Source organism: Stegostoma tigrinum, chromosome 19 (genome assembly GCF_030684315.1).
Source record: "Stegostoma tigrinum isolate sSteTig4 chromosome 19, sSteTig4.hap1, whole genome shotgun sequence".
NCBI classification, from domain to species: Eukaryota; Metazoa; Chordata; class Chondrichthyes; order Orectolobiformes; family Stegostomatidae; genus Stegostoma; species Stegostoma tigrinum.
In genome coordinates this window covers 9,204,853-9,226,604 of record NC_081372.1, presented here as the reverse complement: position 1 = coordinate 9,226,604, position 21,752 = coordinate 9,204,853, and the positions used below count along the sequence as shown (strand labels likewise).

The window sequence follows — 21,752 nt, the reverse complement described above, 5'->3', positions numbered from 1 at the left end:
CCAAAGAGACAGACTTGTGCTGGTGCATAGTTCCTTGAAAATGGAGTTGCAGGTATTCAGGGTGGTGAAGAAGGCATAGAGCTGGATGAACACAGCAGGCCAAGCAGCATCAGAGGAGTAGGAAAGCTGACGTTTCGAGTCCATACACTTCTTCAGAAAAGAAGACATTTGACATGCTTGCCTTCGTTGGTCAGTGCATTGAGTAGAGGAGTTGGGAAGCCATGTTGCAGCTCTATAGGATATTGGTGAGGCCACCTTTAGAATACTGCATTCACTTCTGGTCTCCCTGCAATTGGAAGGATGTTGTTAAACTTGAAAAGGCTCAGAAATGATTTGCAAGGATGTTGATAGGATTAGAGTGAAATAGGGAGACGCTGAATAGGCTGGGGCTATTTTTCCTGGAGCATTGAAGACTGAGGGGTGACCTTATAGAGGTTTATAAAATCATGAGGGGCATGGATAGGGTGAATAGCCAAGGTCATTTTCCCAGGGTGTCCAGAACTAAAGTGTATAGGTTTAAAGAGAGAGGGGAAAGATTTAAAAGAGACCTGAGGGACACCTTTTTCACGCAGTGGGTGATGCATGAAATGAGCTGCTGGCGGAAGGGTACAATTACATTTAAAAGGCATTTGGATGGGTGTATGAATAGGAAGGGTTTAGAAGGATCTGAGCCAAATGCTGGCAAATGGGACTAGTTCAGTTTAGAATACCAGGTTGGCACGGATGATTTGGACCGAAGGTATCGGTTCTGTGCTGTATTACTCTGACTGTAGCATGTTGATGGTTTCATGAACTTACCTCGACCTAGCCAAGTGATCATTTCTGCCATTTTAAATTGGCACCTTTCCTTCTTTGAAGCCATTTTAGTCCTCAAAGGTCTCAGATATGAAAAAGAGATGGAGGCTGAACATTTGTGATCCATTTTTATAACTCGCATAACAATATAAACACTGTTTACAGTAAACATCTGTAAACATCTGGCAGTATTGTAATATAAGAGCTTCGGAGTTGTTCCCTGTTGCATTGACCCACACAGTTGTGGTGGCCGCGTCAGATTACACATTCCAAGCAAAATACTCGGCGTTATTCCTCTTGCGCTTCTTGCCAGTGCTGTCACGAATCTTGTTAATCTGGGTGTTGTCATTAAATGCATGTTTGTTTTAAAATATATGATCAAAGCATCGCTCCCACATTCCAACTTGTCTTGCAAGGTTCCAGGAGGCATTTAGTGAACCAAGTAGTGTTGAGCATAAGCTCTTTGCAAGCCAGACCAGGTCGGTTTGGCACGAGCCCCTGGCCACAGGGCATGAGTGAGCCACATGTACCAAACCATAAATTATCCATTTGATAGAATTCAGTTTGCCATGCTGACATTTCAGCTTGTGACCTCTGACTTGTTAGTCTAGTACCAAAACCTGCAATACCAGATACAATGTCTGTTGAAGGCAGTGTCACACTTAACTGTTTGAACACGTTTCTCAGCACAATATTGTCTTACCACCTATACATGACTATTTCTGGAACCATTCCTAGCATAAGTTGCGATCTTCAGAGGAACAGAAGGGTGACAGCACAAAAACGAAAACCCTTGGTCTAATTGGAGATGGCAAGCTATGTCTTTAATGTCATGTTAATTTTATTCTGGAGTCTGAGGTGCCAACCATGGAAAAAAGAAAGAGAATCTGAAATAAATCAAGCAACAGTTTGGTGATGCTATGCATTTGAATAAATAAAGCTTGAAAGGATACCTGATTACATTAGATTCTCTACAGTGTGGAAACAGGCCCTTCGGCCCAACAAGTCCACACCGTCCCTTGAAGCATCCCACCCAGACCCATCCCCCTATAACTCTCTCAACCCTGAGCACTGCGGGCAATTTAGCATGGCCAATCCACCTAGCCTGCACATCTTTGGACTGTGGGAGAAAACCGGAGCACCTGGAGGAAACCCATACATGCACAGGGAGAATGCGCAAATTCCACACAGACAGTCGCCTGAGGTTGGGACCGAACCCAGGTCCCTAGTGCTGTGAGGCTGCAGTGCTAGCAATGAGCCACCATGCCACCCAGATAATATGGGAAACATTATTCGTGTGGGGAAACCCACCCTGTGTGAACTCTGGTCATAGAGACTCTAATTGAAAAGCAAAATACTGTGGATGCTGCAAAGCTGAAATAGAAATGGAAAGTGTTGGAAACATTCAGCAGCAGTGGCAAAACCTGAGGAGACGGAACAGTTTACATTCCAGGTCTTCAGAATTGGGAAAACCAAGACATAATAGATTTTGAGCAAGAGATAGGTAGGACAAGGATTTTTTAAAAAGTCTCTCATAGGCTGGAAGATGCGAGCTTAGATGGGAGACTAATTAATTTTGCTGGGTCGAAGGGAATGATGGGGAAAATAGAAGTACCTACTGACCAATTGTGCTACTGATCAATGTTATGTTGTTACATGTTTTTTTTCTTAACTCATTAACGGAATGTGAGTATCACTGGCTAGGGCAGCATTTATTGCCCATCCCTAATAGCCCAGAGGGCAGTTCAAAGTCAACCACATTGCTGTGGGTCTGGAGTCACATGTAGGCCAGACCAGATAAGGATGGCAGTTTCCCTCCCTAGAGGACGTTAGTGAACCAGGTTGGTTTTTCCCGACAATCGACAATGGATTCATGGTCATCATTAGATTCTAAATTCCAGATATTTTACTAAATTCAAATTCCACCATCTGCTGTGGTGGGATTTGAACCTGGGTCCCCGGCACGTCACCTGGGTCTCTGGATTAACAGTCCAGCGATAATACAACTAGGCCATCTCATCCCTCTGCAGCGACAGTGATTTGTAAAGGACTAGGAGTGAATTGTTATGTGAATATACATCCTGGGCTACCACTTTTACCCTTGCTTTGAGAGTCCTGTGTGAGACAACAGTGGCCTAGAACTTCCAGTATCTGCATAATAAGAGACTGGACTTTTGACCTGAGTCTTTTCAGGACCCTGCGGAAGCCCCGAAGCAGTGACTGTTATAATTGCTAGAAAGTTTAAACTTCTCATTGACAATTTCCTTGATTCCAAAAGCTTCTAAAAATGTCTAAGATTCGAAACTCAATTTGAAAATTTGAGAGTTGTGACGTGCTTTCCTGAATAGTTATCCAGGAAACATTAGGCAGAAGAAACAGATTTAACTCCAGGTTAACTGTGTAAGTATACAGCTGACCCCATGGCCATGAACTGCCCCAACCCAGCTTGACTGTTCACCGCCATCTGAACCCCCACACTTCTAATGATCCCCTGACTCTCCCCATGACCCTCTGAATCCCTCCTGTCCCCCCATCCAACCACCGATCCTGCCATGTCAACTTGCACTTTGGCCTATTTACTCATAACGCTCCCTTGCTAAAGTGCTGAAAAACTGTTTAAAGTCCCAAAATTTCCCCACAGCAGCTAGTGCAGTTAAAAGGGACTTTACTTGATCCAGCAGTACGAGGAAACGGTTTGGTGGAAGACTGTTCTGAGATCTGAACCCTTAGCCAGAAATCTGGACCTCAGTCATAACACACTGTAGGAGCAGAGCGTTAATCCGACAGTGATTGCTTTATTCAGGTCAGCGGTTAGACTGCCAGCCATATGGAGAGCCGAGAGGAATGTACACTTGATAAAGCTGCAGCATTTGAAACTAAAATGTGGCTACTTCTAACTGTGCACATCAAGACAGAGCTTCTGAAAATAAAAATCAGAGGAAAATGATGAGAAAAATTGAAAGATGTAAAGCAAAGGAAACAAAATGAGTTTATGTCCTGAAATTGTCAATCTCAAAGTAGTTTGCCTTTTTTTTGCCCCTTTTGTTCATTTACTTGTCGCATCTCTATCCCAACTTGAGGTGTTTGTAAGTTGGAAAATTGCCTACTGTCTCCTTTATTTCAATGTATTGCTGAAGAAGGTGGGTAATTACAGAAACGCTTTTTTGTGCTCAGATTCAGTCATTCTGTGTAAACCAGAGAAAGTCGACTGGAATTGATGTTGGCAACTTGAGCTATATTTTCGAAATGTAGGTTGAATGGTAGCTAGTGTATGAGAGGTCTGAGAAATAAGACACCCGGGCGACAGATTCACTCGAGTACTTGCCGAATTTGCATGAGAGTGGATTGCTTGCTGGAATATACGCTACAGTTTTTTTACTCTTTTGTGTTGTGCTTTTCTTTGGCCAGAACAGACCTGCATGCCCGAGCAGCAAACCGATATGATTGGTTTCTTTACCCCAGCCCCATTGAGACTGTAGATAGTTGTGAATGTATCAACATCTCAGCCCTACTAAGCCCATTTGACTGGGTGAGGTTATTCAGTGATTAGATATTTGGCGCTTGTCCTAACATCACAGCAATCACAATTTATACAATGGAGGGATTAGTGAACAAGGATTACTGACTAATGGGAGCCAGTAATGAAAGGCATGGGTTCATCAGAGAAGTTTTATCTGTTTGATTATGCCACCGGATGATCTATTGTTCTGTCGTTCTTGAACTAATTCAGAGGAAGAGTTTCACACCAAAACACTGTTGTCAAAAACAAACCCAACTTTTGTAGTAGTACTATGGTATAAATAGTGACAGCTGGCAGGCCAAGTGGATGTTTTAGCTACACAAGTCATTAATGTGTTTGTTTTCAAGCTGCCTTGACACATGACCAGAGAAATTCCAGTTACGTGAATGATTTTCAGAATACCAGCGACAGGAATACATTGCAGAACTACTTAATCGTAGAGAATCATAGAATCTCTCCCTGCAGAGTGGAAGCAGGCCATTTAGCCCATTGAGTCCAAACTGACTTTCCAAAGAATATCCCACTCAGACCCATGCAGTACCCTATCTGTATAACCCTGCGTGTTGTTTGTACAAGACCGTGGAAGGATTACTGACTGATAGACCTGAGTAATGAAAGGCATGGCTTCATCAGAGAAGTTTTATCTCTGTGATTGTGTCACCAGGTGATCTGTTGTTCTATTTGTGCCTTAATGTCAGACTGTTTTGGCATGTGGTTGAGAGAAACCACATTTGATGTAGGTTAGTGTTGTGTTTTTCCCAGGAGCAGTGTGTATCTAAGGACAAATTGTCAGCCCATTGGAAATTCAGCCTGAATTCACATACAGGATGGCAATTCTGGAAAGTGTCACTTTACCTTTAATCCATGTTAACAGCTTAGTTTTTAAATGGGAAAGGCAGATAAAGGATCAACCAAAAGCTATCGTCAGAATTGGAAGGGTGAGATAAATCAAAGGGATATGTTATAATAGTCTCAGGACGTTGAAGGAGAGCAAAATTGAAATGCAGAAGGAGTTGTAATTTTAGATCATGAGAAATGTTGAATTCCAGTTGGAAACATCATTATGTTTTCAATTTAAAATGAAAATGCAGAGAGGAGAAATAAAAACCATCTCGTAGGAATATTGGAACAGGAGTAGGTCTTTCAGCCCTCAAGCCTATTCCACTTTTTAATGGATTATGGCTGATCTGTTGTCTTAACTTGATTTACCTGCCTTTGGCCTATTTCCTTTAATATCTTTGTCTCGCAAAAGTTTATCTATGTCAGATTTAAAATTAGCAACTGATCCAGAATCCATTGCCATTTATGGAAGGGAGTTCCAAACATCCACCACCTTTTGTGATTAGAACTGCTTCCTACCTTCTGTCCTGAATGGTCTGGTCCTAATTCTCAGACTATGTCTCTTAGTTCTAGAATACCTAACCAGTGGAAATGGTTTATCTTTATCTACCCTGTCTTCTCCTGTTAATATCTTGAAGACTTCAATCAGATCGCTCAAAGTTCATTCCAATTGTCTTTATCTGTTTGAAGGAAAACAGCTGACAGGATCATTGACAATGGTACTCATAAAAGTTGAGAAAAAGATAAGGATGCAACAGGGATGATGGTGGTTCAGTTAAGTGCATGAGACTAACGAGAGCAAATATCTTGGAGTGGCCTTTAGCTTTTGAGTGGTGCCAATTTTTTGAAGTGAAGCCTTTGCCACAGAAGAGAGAACGATTTCTTGAAAGAAGTTTCCTGAATGTAGGTGATGTGGGAGTTTCAAAAAAGTGGTACAAGTAATATTATAAGATAAAGCTAGATTGAGGCTGAAAATATTTACAATAGTTTCTGTTGGTTAAATACAAAAAATAATAATAATATTTACACCTGAATGTGTTTTCATCTCCTTGCTCTATTCAAGTATTTCAACGAGATAAAGATGTTGTTTTCCAGCCATTGTGTTGAGGTGCCTAAAAATTGTAATAACAGAATTCCAAAGAAAACATGAAGACAGATTAGAGCAGTCAGAACAGAGCAAATTGGGTTTTCCTATGTTACGATGTTGTGGATAATTCCAAAGTGCATTGATAGAAATGAAAGTATTTTTTACCCTTTGATAAAGATAATTTATACTTATAGAACAGATTGGAAGAGAGGGTAAGGTCATAGGGAACCTATAAAGATGATTCAATAGGATGAAGCATCTCCTACTGCACAGATGATAGATTCGGAGAAAAAGCCAGTAGTTATGTATCTTGCTGTGGGATAAAATGTGATTATTATGTAGGTTTTTCTTTGAGAAATATCTAGAAGCTATGTGTTATCAAGAACTTTGAAAGAAGGAGGCATTTGTGTTTAGAGAACTCCTCTGAAGACCATAGGATTTGACAAAGCATTTGAAAGGCTGTGAAGTAATTTTGAAGTATATTTGTTGTAATGTCGGGAATACAGCAGTCAAGCCGCTGCAGTTATCCAGTGAGCCGCAGCTAACAACTAAAAACAACTGAAGTGTCCACAGCACCTACAGTTGATCTGCCAAAATATTTCCAAGGCTTGCTGTAAAACTTGTCTTTTTTGTTCAGTTAACAGAGGACGAGATCGCCACAATTTTACAGTCCACACTAAAAGGTCTGGAGTATTTACACTTCATGAGAAAAATCCACAGGGACATCAAAGCTGGAAACATCTTACTCAATAATGAAGGTCATGCCAAACTGGCTGATTTTGGAGTTGCTGGTCAGCTTACTGTAAGTGATCTCTGAACTGGAGCATGTTACAGACTGGGTAACAAAACAACATGTGACTGATTTTAACCCTATGGCAAGTTTTATTTCTTCCAATTTACCAGGACTGGAAACTAACTATGCTCTAAAGGGACACACTATTAAAGATGTAGTGACTAGAATCAAGAGCACTTTCATGATAAAATTATGCAAGCCCAGCCGTCCCCTGGATAGATTGATTGGAGGGTACTGGATAAATTTGATGTTCACATGTTTGAGGATAATATGATCTGGAGATGGCGCCATCATAACCCTCTTTCTTTGACCTTCAACTTAGCTTCTACTGAACCTGGGGTTGGTGATTGATGGGAGGGTATAGTTCCTTACAGAGCACTGGCTGTAGCAGCTCAAGCATGTGGGTTAGAAACTTCAGAAAAAACAAAGGAAAACATGAGGTAAACTGCTGGTTTTTATACATCTACAAACTAATCTCTAATTACTTAGGTGTAAATGTTTTGCATGTTAGATTAAACTCATAGGAGGCAGAATTTAGGGGATTATGTATGAGAACACTTAGATTGGAGGGTGGTCTAGTTGAAATATTTAAAGTATTTCAAGACTTTGATAAAGCAGAAGCAGAAAATAAACGGTTTCATGAAAAAGTGGATATCATATTAAAGTAAAATGTAAACAATTAAGAAAGGTTCTGGAAATCTGGAACCCTTTCCACAAGATGTGGTTGAGGTTGTATCAATCGACTGAGATGATTAGATTACATATTATTCCACGAAGATGTCAGGGGAATCTGGAATAAAGATGGCTAAGTGGAATCGAAGTGCACATTAGCCATGATGTCATTGAGTAGCCAAGCTGGCTCGAAGGGTTCAATGAACTCCTGCTATTCCTGTACTAGTCATGGTATTAGCATTATCATTTTTTTGAAGGGTTCAATGAACTCCTGCTATTCCTGTACTAGTCACGGTACTAGCATTATCATTTTTCCCAGGAGGTAGAAGTTTGAGTACCACACCAGGTCTTGAGAGCATAACCTTGGTATGGGCTGTTCAGTATAGTGTGGACTAAGTGCTATAATGCACAAATAATTGTAAAGAAAATTGTGGGAAGTGTAGTATAGATGGACAGGACATATGCCTTTGGATTTATAGTTTTCCAACACTGGGGGCTTCCTCATGTAATGTCTGTGCATAGTATAGATTATTCGATTGCGCTTAATTTAGAGCGGCTGTGAACATCTGTACTGTTCTATGACACAGTGATGAGGATGTTATGAAGTGAGGTAGATTTGCTTTAGACCTTTTTGATTACGTGGGATTTTAGAATATAGTACAGAGCAGTATCTCACTCAAGTGACTATCCTTTGAAAGGGTAAATAGCGTTAGGATGCACAGCAAATATAATCTTCTTCCCGTGTACTCTTGAAAGCCTACAGAGTTCATGCAGATGGACCATTTCCCCCCATGTTACTAGAATAAATCAACCATGTCTGTATGCTCCTGCTCTTCCAAATAAAAATCTGAGTGATTTTCTTTCATGAACACCCTGTCCAGTCAAAGGTAGGTTTATTCCTTGGTAAACCTGGCTAATGCCAGCTAACTCGACCAATTGAGGAGATTGAAGTTGGGTCTTACCAATGAGTAACTGCCAAACAGGCACTCTGTTAGTGATGAGATAATGACATTGAACAATTCAGTCAATTCACAAGAAAGAACTCATTTTGTGAATCATATCAATCTGTCAGTGTTCTGGGTATGACTGTTTATGCTGTCTGTTGATATTCTCCACATGGCCACAAGGTGGTGCTAAACCAAGGTATTTCCTGTCAGACCAAAGCAAAACTACGCTCACAGTTTAGGGAGGATCAAGCGATCTTGAAGATTGGGAATAGTTTGCTCTGGTAGATGTGGAGGAAGTGTTTTCAGTGATCAAGCTGTCAGATTCGGGATACAATCATAGAATAATCACTAAGAATTGAGGGAGTTCAAAAGAAGACATGGAACTCTATTTTTGGGGACACTTGTGTAGATTCATTTAATTGAAAGTGAGGGCAAAGCAATGAACAGAAGGTAGCAACAGAAGTGAGACAAGACTCTTGTTAAGCATGAGCACTGTTGTAGGCTGGTTGGACTGAACAGTCTGTTTCTGTGCTGTAAATGTTTTGCAATTCTATGAATCTGTTCTTACCCTCTTGCACTAGTGGATTTCCTAACAATGATCTCTGAGTAACGATTGGGCACAGATATTATGGCTTATTTCAGACCTCTCCTCCCATCAGGGTGTTAAGCTGATTGTGGGCCTGTACTGTAACTCTGAGTCTACACTCAGCATATTTATTGGAAATCTAGAAGAAATTCAATCCTTTAAATAACTAAATCTGTTTTTTTATTGATCCGTCATTTCAAAAATGACAGCAATGTATATCTGCCTATAGCAGTCCTGCACAAGGTTTATTTTCATTAACCTAAAAAATATTGCACAGTAGAAGCAGATTTAATTGCACCTTTAATGTGAAGTTTAATATTTATTTAGAAATGAGTTTTTTATGTTTATGGAAAAGAACAGAGGAGTGAGACTAATTGAATAGCCCATAGAGGGTACAGTAGATTTAATGGGTCAGCTGTCTCTGCCTTGTGTTGTACATTTCTATGGTTTAAACTCTTTGGGGGAAGTAAGACTAACATCACATTTGGGAAGATTTCCATTAATAAATTGTCTATCTTTATTCAGGATACAATGGCCAAAAGGAACACGGTGATTGGAACCCCGTTCTGGATGGCACCTGAAGTGATCCAAGAAATTGGATATAACTGCGTTGCAGACATCTGGTCTTTAGGGATTTCGGCAATAGAAATGGCAGAAGGAAAACCACCATACGCTGACATTCATCCAATGAGGGCAAGTAATGGCAAAGCATTTGACAACCCTGGGATATTTAAGAGCCATATGTGTCCCTGTCATGACTGAAGTGTTCACATCCCATCCTGCACAGTTTAGTTTATACCGCTGTTCACGGCATGTTGTCTGAAAACTCTGTCCAAGTGGGAAGAAAGTAATGTGACTTTAAAAGTTAAGAATAGCATGCAACCCATCCAACCTGTTCCACTGTTTGATTCGATCAAGGCTGATTAGATTTATTTGCAGTATTGGGCTGACAATGGGGGCCAGTAGAAAGCAATGCTATAATGTGATCTCCTTGCCACAAATAATGTTTTGACATTTGGAGAGAGTGCGAGTGAGACTCTTGTTTGTAACGTGGCCTGTAAGTCTAACCAAATGCTGTTATCAACATTAGAATGGAAAGGGAAACTATAAAAATTGAAATTCTGAAATAAAAGGTGCTGGAAGCACGCTGCTGGCCTGCATCTGTTGAAGGTGGTGTCAGCCATGGGTCAGTCTACAGCATTCGTTTTTCAAAACTGACAATTTGCATACTCAGTCCCATTCCGGACTATCCCGCACAAGTATCTAGGCTGCTACCGTATCGCAGTGCAGAGGGATTATTGCACTGTCTGAGTTGTTGCCTTTCACTTAAGACTGGGGCCCCATCTTCCTTTGAAAGTGAATGTTAAAAATGCTATGGCACAATTTAGAGATGATTAGGCGTGTTGGCACTATATATTCATCCCTCGGTCAACATAGTAAAACAGTTTGCTGTTGTTAATACATCAGAAACCTGGATAAATTGTTTGGCATATTTCCTATGTTATGTTAGTACAGAATTATTCAATTGATTATGAAGAATTTTGCGACATTCATTGTGAAAGATGCCAAAGAAACAGCATTTTTTGAAAGGATAAAGAATGGCTCAATATTTTGTCCTAGTGTCCCCAACTTTCAGTCCTGAAGGACTCTCTGCAAGATTCCAAGGGTGCTTGGTGGGAGATGATGTTTCCACTCTTGGGGAGTCTTGAACTAGGGGACATAGTTACAGAATAAAGAGACATAAAACTTAGATGCAAAGAAATGTTATTTGAGGGTAGTGAATGCCTGTAATTCTCTACTCCAAAGAGTTGTGAAGACTAGACCATTGAAAATATTAAAATGGAGTTAAACAGTGCTTTGCAATATCAGGGAGTTTAAGTTTATGAGGAGCTGGCACAAAAGAGGAGCTGAGATCTAAGGCAGCATGGTGGCTCAGTAGTTAACACTGCTTCCTCAGTGCAAGGGACCTGGGTTTGATTCCAGCTTCAGGCAATTGTCTGTGTGGAGTTTGTTCGTTCTCCCTGTGTTTGCATGTGTTTCCTCTGGGTACTCTGGTTTCCTCTCAGTTCAGAAATGTGCAGGTTAGGCGGATAGGCTATTCCAAAAAACCTACAATTTGCAGGCTATGTAGATTAGCCATAGGAAAATAGAGTTACAGAGGCAGGGTGGGCCTGGTTGAGATGTTCTTTGGAGGTTAGTATGGACTTGATGGGCCAAATGACCTACTTCTACACTGTACAGATTCTATGATTCTAAGAACCATAGGAGCCAATCTACCATCCTCTGAGAAAAACAACAAGAAATGACATCACCAACACAGGAAATGACATCACCGATCCAAGGAAACCTAAACTGATAAATAGAAAGCGGGACGTAACACCAGCGCTTCGTTGGAGCCTCACTGTTGATGTTACCAAGAACGGTGACGAAACGTCTGAAAACTAACCTTCCAGCTCAGCGAGCAAACTCACATCCAGAACCATGATCTTATTGAATGATTGGGCTGGCTCAAGGAGCCGAATGGCCTACTACTCCGATTTCTTCTGATAAAAGCTGGATCCTTGAAAGATTTTTGGTTTTGCTACAGTAGCTTGTGCATGTTTGCTGCCCATTCTTTATTTTTAATTTTAATTTTTAAGTTTGCTTTTGGGATGTGGCCGTTGCCATTCATTGTCCTTCCCTGATTGCCCTGGAGAAAGTGGTAGTGAGCTGCCTTCTTGAACTGCAGCAATCCATATGCTGTAAGTTGGCCCACAGTGCCCTTAGGGAGGGAGTTCCAGAGTTTTGACCCAGTGGCACTGAAGGAACAGCAATATAGGTCTAAGTCAGGATCATGTACATCTTGGAGAGTTTGCAGGTGGTGGTGCTCCCATGTACCTGCTGCTGTTACCTTTCATGGTAGTGGATGTCACAGTTTGAAAGGTGGAATGAGCGGAGCCTTGGTGAGTCGTTGTAATGAATCTTCATGGTGGCACACACTATAACTATTGGTGGAGGGATTGAATGTTTAAGGTGGTAGTTGGGGTTCCAATCAAGTTGGCTGTTTTGTCTTGGTTGGTGTTGAGCTTCTTGAGTGCTAGCCTGTAAATAAACACTTAGCTTCACGTGCGCAATTTGCTGCACATATGCCTCAAGCCTTCTGATTGGGGGTTCATGCTTTCTAGAGTTGGAACAAGTACAAACTTCTTTTTAAGCTTGAATCTATAGAAGCTTTCAATGCAAATATTCTGTAGCACTTGAGGCTGTAAGTGACATGAAATTATCTTCTCAAAGTTTTATAAAATATAAATACCGCATTAAAATAGCTAGTTACTGGAAACAGCACCAGAGAGCTGACCTTTAGCTGTTTTGCAGTGGCATTTTTCTTCAGCAAAGCTCAGCTTTGCATAGCTAATGAGCACTTTGCAAGTGACCTGAATATATATTCTTCTTCCCATTCTGCAGGCTATTTTCATGATTCCCACAAACCCACCGCCAACATTCCGGAAACCAGAACTCTGGACGGACGAATTTACAGATTTTGTAAAGCAGTGTTTAGTTAAAAATCCAGAGCAAAGGGCTGCTGCGACACAGCTCCTGCAGGTATGTTGTAATTGTAAATAACATTGTAGGAGCAAGCATGTTAGCCATTGTTCAGTGGGTAGCACTCAATTGGATATTTATAGATTCATGTTTATATTCATTCATGGGATGTGGGCATCAAAGTGGAATAAATGGTTGGATTGAAAGCATGTTATAATAGAAGTCTTTGCTAGGCTGTAAAAAATTTTCTACAGCGCAGAATCACAATGTTGAGAGACCATCTATGAATGGTGAAGCAGGAGGTCCAGGGAATGAGTGGTAGATCATTGCTGGAGGCATGCAAAATCTGATTGGCGCAATAGACTGCAGAACACCCTAAGAAGCTGTAGCGGAACTTGAACCTTGAAATTGATTTTTGGGGTGTCCCTGGGGGCCATGTCAGAGCTATGTTAATTGAAGTGTTGAACTGGAGCACATACAAAGTGGGATATGGCATTCAAATGAGTACTTGTTCATGATACATTGAGAGAATCTGAGGCTGATAATAACCTGCATTAAGACTGTTTAATTTGGTTCTACCTAGGAGGAGTTGATTAGAGGATGTTTTTGACAGACTGAACTTGATTTATAGGAATTCTAGGCTTTTATTAGAAAGCTGTCTTTGTGAAGGAGATTGGATCAGGTGCTGGGTGGGCGGCAGGTAAGGACAGGGATGATGATGGTTTTAATTAAGTCTTTAATGATATGGTCGGTATTGACATTGCTGTATGTTGGACCAGTTACTTGATTGCCACAAATTCTGTTGATCGGTCACTCACTGCAGATGATGTAATTTTTTGCTCAAATACAGAGCTGGAGATGTTGAAAGTGCCAATTCATGAAGGGTAAATCATTGCCTTAGCTATGAACAACTACTAGTGTTAATTGCATGATTCTTTGGAGCTTTTACAATACAGCACATGTTATAAAACTGTCTGTCTGTGTTGCCTGTTCGCTGCATGTTGAGAGACTTGAATGGATTTGTTTTGGTCCCACTGTGTCTCCAACTTGGCTGGAATTCTAATCAAGCACTTGAGATGAACCCCTGCTGCCATTCATCATCATGATCTCTATTGATGAATCACCTAGCCTGAGAGGGTTAGTGATGAACGGGGTGTACAATGTCACATTTAATGAAGCAACTTGCAGAACTGGCCATTTAATATTGATCCACATTGCAGTAAAAATGCATCATCCATTGATAATCTGATCTGACAATTTGTGCACATTAGGGAATGTTTACCTGAGTTGAAGCCTCAGGTATCCGTATGGTATAGGTGCATTTTCCCAGTATTTCATGTGCGGTTGTTTTATATGATTCATGGCACATTTCCTGGTGCAATGAACTGGCACTTCAGCTCAGATGAGGTTGCAGTGGGAACACCCAGAGATTTAAAAAAAATCCAATTCACTTAAAATGGATTTGGAAACACAAACCGAACGTAAATCTTCAAGCATCATTAAAGCATATTATTTGGTCGTTATTGTTTGGCAGTTTGTGAGACTTTGCCGTGTACAAAACAGCCGCTGCATTTCCTATGTTTCAATACTGACCTTCATTAACTGTAAAGCGCTTTGGGATGTACTAAAGCTGTGAAAGACGTTGAGAATAGCTGGTCTTTCTCCTCCCCTTGACAGGAGTTCAGCTAGTCTTTCAAGGGCCAGGGCACTGAAGCAGTGAGATTCTAATTATCAGAGTCAGTGGGATATTTTCAAGTGAACTCTGCTTCTTGGAAAAATTCATTTGTTTGGTCCTGGGACTGTCTGCTGCACTTAAACTGACAGGAGGTCCAGGGATGAGATGCAGACTCAATGCTAAGTGCAAGGGTGTTTTTTTGACAGTTATTATTTGTGGGGGAAGGCTGTAGATGTAGCTGACTTCTGAACTCATTCACTTGTTGGAATTGAGGAAATTGGCATGCTGTACACTTTTGGAACCGTATTGTGATGTCTTGAGATTGTGAAAAATTCTGTAGAAATTTGTGCCTTTGTTTTCTTTGCTTTCTTCAAATGTAAATGTATTGCTGAAAAAGGAGACGTCAAAACTTTGCATTTTGAGCTCATTAAAAGAGAAGAATGCCAAAGTTTGAAGGGAGCAACAATTTATAGTTCATGAGAAAATTGGTGAACAGGTGGCTTCTGATTACCTCTATGGCAATGCATCAACCAATGTTTCTCAAGCTTTTGTTTAATTTTAAAAGGGTGAAATACCTAGACATGTTCCTTTTTGCTGCTGTGTATGAGTCCTGCAGATGAAGCTTCTAGTAAATATTCAACAAAAATGATCAACTTACATTGTTTATTTGCATAACTCTTCGCACATCTGGGAATGAAGAGCTTGTTATGTGAGGACTCTGGGCCTGTATTTGATGGTGTTTAGCAGGATGGGAGAGAGATCGGATTAAAATTTATGGAATACTGAGACTGCCTAGATAGCGTGGATGTGGAGAAGATATTTCCACTTGTAGGAGAGAACAGGATCTGAAGGCACTGAAAGGATGACCCTTTAGGACTCATGAGGAATTTCTTCAGCCACAGGATGGTGAGACTGTGGAACTTGTTGCCTCATAAGGCTGTGCAGGCCAAGTCACTGAGTGTATTTTGTGACAGAGGTTTCTGATTAATAAGGGATCAAAGCTGATGAGCAGATAGGAGAATGGGATCGAGAAACATTGATCCATGATCCATGATCAAATGATGGAGCTGTCTCGATGGGCCTAATGGCCCAGTTTTGCTCCTATAAGTTATGTTCAGCTGCTGCCACCCAATATGTATAAACCGTTGCATGTACAATTATAAATTATTAACAATGCATACTCATGACAATGTGCGCTGAAAAGAGTGTGCATTTGTGCTTGAAAACCATTAAAAAATATTAGTGTGCATGAAGATTCTGTATCCACAACAGGAAAGATATGGATTTGTGGTTTTGGAGGAAAGGTAAGGCTGAGTGGTGACCTATTCATGGTGTATAAAGTTAGGAAAGTGAGAGGCAGCTTTCACTTGGGGAGACTAAAAATAATAGTCACTAATATAACATAGTCACTTCTTCAGGTGCCGTGTTTTATAACATTGCCAATCATGTTGGTCTAGTTTTCGTGTTTCCTGATAGTCATCAATATTTTAGTGCCCCCAAAGACTACACCTGTTCTGCTCCTGTAACCATTGGAAAATCTCTTCCTTTATCTTCATCTTGCTCTGCTACCCTCAATTTTACCAGTCACTACCTGATATTCTCACATCTCCCTCCTAAGAACATGTCCAAAGAGTTGTTATTTCTTGGTTATCATATCCAAACATTCTTATTTGCTTGCTTTCCTCAAAATCTTCACATCAGTTGGGTGCAGCAATAAGGAATCCAGGAGAAACTACTTTTTGCAGAGGGGGATGAGATGTGGAACTTGTTACTAATTGGAGTGTTTGAGGAAAATAACATAGATGTATTTAAGGGGAAACTGGATCAATGAATAAGGGAGAAAGAAATAAAAAAATGCATGGGGTGGGGAGAAGATGAAGTCATGTGGGAGGAGTATTGAGTAGAGCATGACAACATCGACCATTTGGGTCAAATGGCCTCTTTCTGTGCTCTGTAAATTATATTTTAAAAGGCTACTTGTCTAATGTGGATCGATTTGTGTAACATTTTGACGTTTCCAAACTTGTAGTTGAATGTTAACTGAAGAACATTTACTGCAGCTTTGGAACACTCCTGTCCCTCATTTTATATGAGATGCCAAACCATCATTCTCTTGATTGACTGGCTCGGCAAGTTTTTCTTTTTTTTTCAAAAATTTTCAAATATTTCAAATATTTTTCAAATGCATTTTTTTTAACTTTTCAGCATCCCTTCATTAAAAGTGCCAAACCTGTGTCAATACTGCGGGATCTGATTAATGACATGATGGAAATTAAACTCAAACGTCAGGAAGAGCAACAACGAGACTTGGATCAGGACGATGAGGAGAACTCGGTAGGTCTCTGCTAGATTTTTGTTCATTAATTTTTGATCAAGTTGTACTAAAATTGTCAGCTTGGGTCAGTGAGTAGTACTCTTGCCTCTTTGTCAGAAGGCATGGGGTTGATCCACATGCCAGCCACTCTAGGGAGTTGGGCTAATGACTGGTTTTGAAAGCAAATCAGGCATTTATTAGTGCTATAGCTCAAAACATCATGAGGCTGTAACCTAAAGCAAACTTGGTTGTTCTTGTAGCATCGATGAGGCTCACCAATGTGATATTGTTGTTGCTTCCTTCAAAGAACAATAGTTCTTGGAATCCAAATGGATAGGTGATCAGCCATGATTTAATTTGAATGGTGGATCGTGCTTGAGGAGTTGAATGATCTACTCCTGTACCTGTATGACCATTATTAAACCCTGATGAACTTTATCTGTCATAGGACATGCTCCAGTTGGGTAGTGGTATTGGACAGAATAGCAACTTTGAATTTATGTAATGGTTACGAAAGGAAAAGATCGATGAGCCATTGGGAGAAATGCTTTCTAGCTGAAGTTAATATGGAGCCATGTAAGGACATTTCAAAAGATGAAGGCGTTAAGGAGTATCTTAAAGAAGAAAAGGGAGGCAGAGTGTTTTAAGAATTGAGTTTTGTAACTTTGGGGCTTAGGCATCTGAAGACCTGACCAAAAGTGGATCAGTATTTTAGGTTGTGGATGCTCAGGAGAACAAAGTTGTTGAGTGCAGATATCTTTGGAGGGTTATAGAGTTGCAAGAGGTTACAGAGGTTGAGACAGATGAAGTCAGGGAAGGATTTGATTGCAAGATTACCTTTTTAAGGTGATGCTTAGCTGGGAGCCACTGTTGATTGGTGGGCATCACCAAATATCTGCTGGATGCCCAAGTTTCAGTCTGATCAGACCCAGTCTCCCAATACTGAAATATCTGCTCTTGATTATGCTTGAATTATCTTTTGGCTGTACGGGGTGCCAGGCAGCCTCAGAACCTGAACACAGACTCCCATTAAATGTAAATGAAGGGCCTGTCAAATACTTGGAATTGCTCAAATAGCCTTGGAGGGTTGTAGGAATGGACAATGTTGGTATCCAGAACCCAACGGACATCCTATTTTGCCGCAAATCCATTGAAAGCAGGACAAAGAATGTAACACTGGAAGCAGTCTCAGACAGGAAGAGGCCACTTAGCCTCTTGATCCTCTTCTGCCATTCATTTTGGTTGTGTCTGTTTGATGTTTTAGCTGTTTCTACCTGTTTTGGTTCCATACCCATAGTTATCCATGCCTCATAAAAGTCTATTGATCACAACGTTGAAATTTTCAGTTGATTTTCCCCAGCCTCTAATCCATCCCCTAAACTCATAGGCGTATTGGAGAGAGTTCAAAATCTTTTCACTGTCAGCTGCAGTTGTAGGGCTTTTCCTCCCTTCCCCAACCCTACCCCCACTCACCAGAGGAAACTGTTTCTCTCTACCTACTTGATTAAATCCTTTCATCATCACAAACATCTCAATTCAAGGGCTCAATGGTATGCTGGTACTCAAAGGAATGCCCCTGACAGAACTGCGCTTCGTCCCTCCAAGGCCCTTGGGGCTAATCCTATAGGGTGCCTCCCAGAGCTGAAGATGAGTCTTCAGATGTGGTCTAGCTAGAGCTTTAAGGTCACCAAGACTTTTCTCTTGTGTATACAATTGTGTTAGCTGTTAGTCAGGTTGCTTTTGCCTACTGAGTTTGTAATTCTTCTTTTGTCTAGAGACCAATGTATAGAAAACTTGTGTTACGGAATAGAAATAGGCCTAAGATGGAGGTGAGGAGAGTCTGTTGGTTATTTCATGTGAAGATTTGCATGAGGTTTTATGATGGTTTTAAAAATGAAAGTTGCATGCTGGCTTTCAAAGGAAAGGAATATTGTGCAAGAAATGTGAGAGATAATGCACAGACTGGTTGTCAAATCATCTTGAAGCACTTTGCACAACAAAATGTTCTGCATTGCAGTAGTTGTTGGACAAATACAGCGATTTAGCTGCAAATTAACAGTGCTGTTGTTTGCTGTGCTTTGGATTTGATTTTGTGCAAATGTGTGCATGCATATTTGTCTGTGGTGTGCGTGAGCGAACCTGGACTTGCCAAGGTTACATAGCCGTGCTGGAGAAATGAGTGTTTTCCATTTTTTTACACACTGTGCCAGCATCTAGCCCTCTTTAATCAGATATAGGGTACTTAGCCAGAGAAAGATAGTCCCTGATAAAGCTGGCTCCCTACCAGTGTAACATTTATTCATTTTCAGTACCACTCACCTGTGGTCAAATGAGTTCAAACTTTGTTGTTAAGTTGAAACTGCTCAAACTAATTTCATAAACTGTTTTGCCTTTGCATTTTATTGTGAATGATAACGCATGAGGCTTAGACCTATTAACTCACACTATTGTTACTTTGCCAATGTCTCTTTTGAACATCAAGTTGTGGTGAGGACTTAAAGTTTAATGTCCATTTCCACATTTTTGTTGTTTGTGGACATGATGTTGAAGGTATGATTATGACAAAAGCAGTCTTGGATGGTTTGTCTAGACAGTATTATTTTGAAGCGGAGTTAACAAGACCTTTTGATCACTAGATGTTTGTTTACTTTTCTTGTAAATTTAATTATAATTCCTAACATGGTAGTGTTACTCATTTCTACAACAAAATGAGGTTCATTTTCAAGACCTGTACAAAGGCACAGCACAAAAGGGGGCTGATTGGTCCATCATGCCTGCGCTAACTGTTTGAAAGAGCTATCAAATTAAATTCAATCCTCTACAATCTCTCCATTTTGAGTACTTGGTCAATTGCCTTCTGTAAGTTCCTAATGAACCTGTTTCTTCCACTCTTTCAGCATATTCCAGGTCAAAATAGGCCTTGTTTTCCCTGTTTTTCTTTCCCAATTGCCTTAACTCTGTCCCCACAGGTCACCAATCCACTGCCCATTGACACAATTTTCCCCCATTATCTCCCCACAAAATTTTGAAAGTTTATTAAATCTGCATTTGACTTGTGCGACTACTAAGGGAATACATTGAATTTCTCTAATCTTTGCAGGCTACTGTGGCTAGTCACATTTAGACTATTATTTTTGGAGCAAACAAAATTGAATTGAGTTTTTTATTCTGTCTGAGAAGGCTTCAACATAAGGATGGTATACATTTATAATGTTGCCTGGTTGTTTTTCCTGTTTGTGTTCACTTAAGTTCAAGGTCAAGAGTTTCTGTCTATTTTCCAGATAGCTAGTTAATGAAAGGTCAATGTCTACTGAGTCTCGCATGTATATGCAGAATTAAACATCACAAACATATGCCACCTAACTTAATCACACCACAAGTTTCAGTAAGTGGCTGTTTATATGGATATTTTCTAATCAACCTGTTCAGAGATATATTCACACCTCTGGAGCAGATGGCACTTAAACCTGAGCCTGCTGGCTCAGAATTAGGGACATTATAACTGCACCACAAGAGCCCAATTTGAGCAATTGTGTGTGAAATCCTGATGAATGCCCACCACCTGCTGACAAATAATTAATTTAAATATGGTTTTAAAAAAATACAATTGTGTCGAACAATGATTTTAAGAGATGCATTTTGCCCTGTTTTATTTTCTGAAGAAAGGCTGAGAGGTTTAGAGCAGCCTACTCAGATCCACTCCAGTAAACAGTTTGTGAGGCTTTGGGTTTTTTTAAAGTTGGATGGCAGGCAAACCTGCCCACTCTGCAATTGTTATTTCTGGTGCTTTCTTGACAGATGCTCGCTTTCTTGATAGATCTTGGGTGTTCTCTCTGTCTTTATTCTTTTTATCAGACTTTGTAGCAGCTAGGTACAACTGAGCTAGCTAAGCTATTTCAGAGGGCAGTTAACAGTCAACCACATTACTGTACAAATGAAATCACATATAGACCAAACAAGGTGAGGATGATGGATTTACCGTCCATAAGAGATGAATGAACCAGATTTTGTTGTGATAACTGGCAACAATCTAATGGTCAGCTTAAAGCTGGAATATAATAGTACTTTTATTAATTGAATTCAAACCTCACCATTATGCCATGGTGGAAGTCAAGCCGATGTCGGCATGCATGTTGACCAGGCTGTCTGGATTCCCAATCTAGTGACAATACTGCATTGCCACCACTCCTCACCTAAGTAAAGCAATGAGTCTTTAATTTTTTTGAACTTGGCTTACAGAGGGTATCTAAGTTTTAAATGTACTGTACACAAGCCGTGCTCTCTATTTGCAGTTAATATTGTATTCTAGGGATGCTGTTACCTTAGTTTCTCTAATTTTTACAAGTTAATGCTGACTCTGTCCTGCATCAAAACAGACAATTTGGTACCTGTAGATTTCCCAGGAGCATTGGTGTCAGTAATGCTATTGCAGAATTTATGCAAGAAGGTATAGCTTTTTGTGAGAGATTTATTGATGCCAAGAAGTCAGGTTTTTATGTGCCTCATTTAAAAGTTATTTTGCGGCTTTTTTTTGCCATATTATGCACCTGTAAAAGCTGCTAGCTGACATGCCTTTTCTTGTGTTTTTGTGCTGAGTGAAGAACAGTAGAGAGAAATTTCATAGTTATTCATTTTTCTATTCATATCCTTCTATCTTTTGTCGTACATGAGTGAGGGAAAAATAAAACTTCAAAACCTCTGGATTTTTTTTTGGCTTTTCTATATTTAAACAGTTGGGTCAATTCAACTTCAGTTCAGATTTTATTGTGCCTTGTATATGTATCTGGGGAAAGCCAAGACCTGGCAAAAGAATTGGATAAATACTTTGCATCAGTCTTCGTAGTAGAAGATATCAATAGCATTCCAAAATTTCTGAATACTCAAAGGGTAAAAGAAGAGGAAATGAATACAATAACAATCACTAGAGAAGAAGTGCTAAAGAAACTAATGGGACAAGATTGATAGGTTCCTGGATCTGATTGGATGTGTGCTAGGATTTTA

The 21,752-nt window shown here is 40.2% G+C and overlaps 1 protein-coding gene across 2 annotated transcripts in view; it reads left to right on the top strand.

The window, feature by feature from the left end:
- The window catches only part of LOC125461588 (serine/threonine-protein kinase 3/4), a 152,003-nt gene that overhangs the window by 47,161 nt on the left and 83,090 nt on the right, over nucleotides 1–21,752 (top strand). For both annotated transcript variants that reach the window (XM_059652731.1, XM_059652732.1), the window contains exons 5-8: nucleotides 6,880–7,044; nucleotides 9,766–9,933; nucleotides 12,685–12,822; nucleotides 16,643–16,771. In XM_059652731.1, coding sequence (XP_059508714.1) covers nucleotides 6,880–7,044; nucleotides 9,766–9,933; nucleotides 12,685–12,822; nucleotides 16,643–16,771 — 600 coding nt within the window. The remainder of the gene's footprint in view (nucleotides 1–6,879; nucleotides 7,045–9,765; nucleotides 9,934–12,684; nucleotides 12,823–16,642; nucleotides 16,772–21,752) is intronic.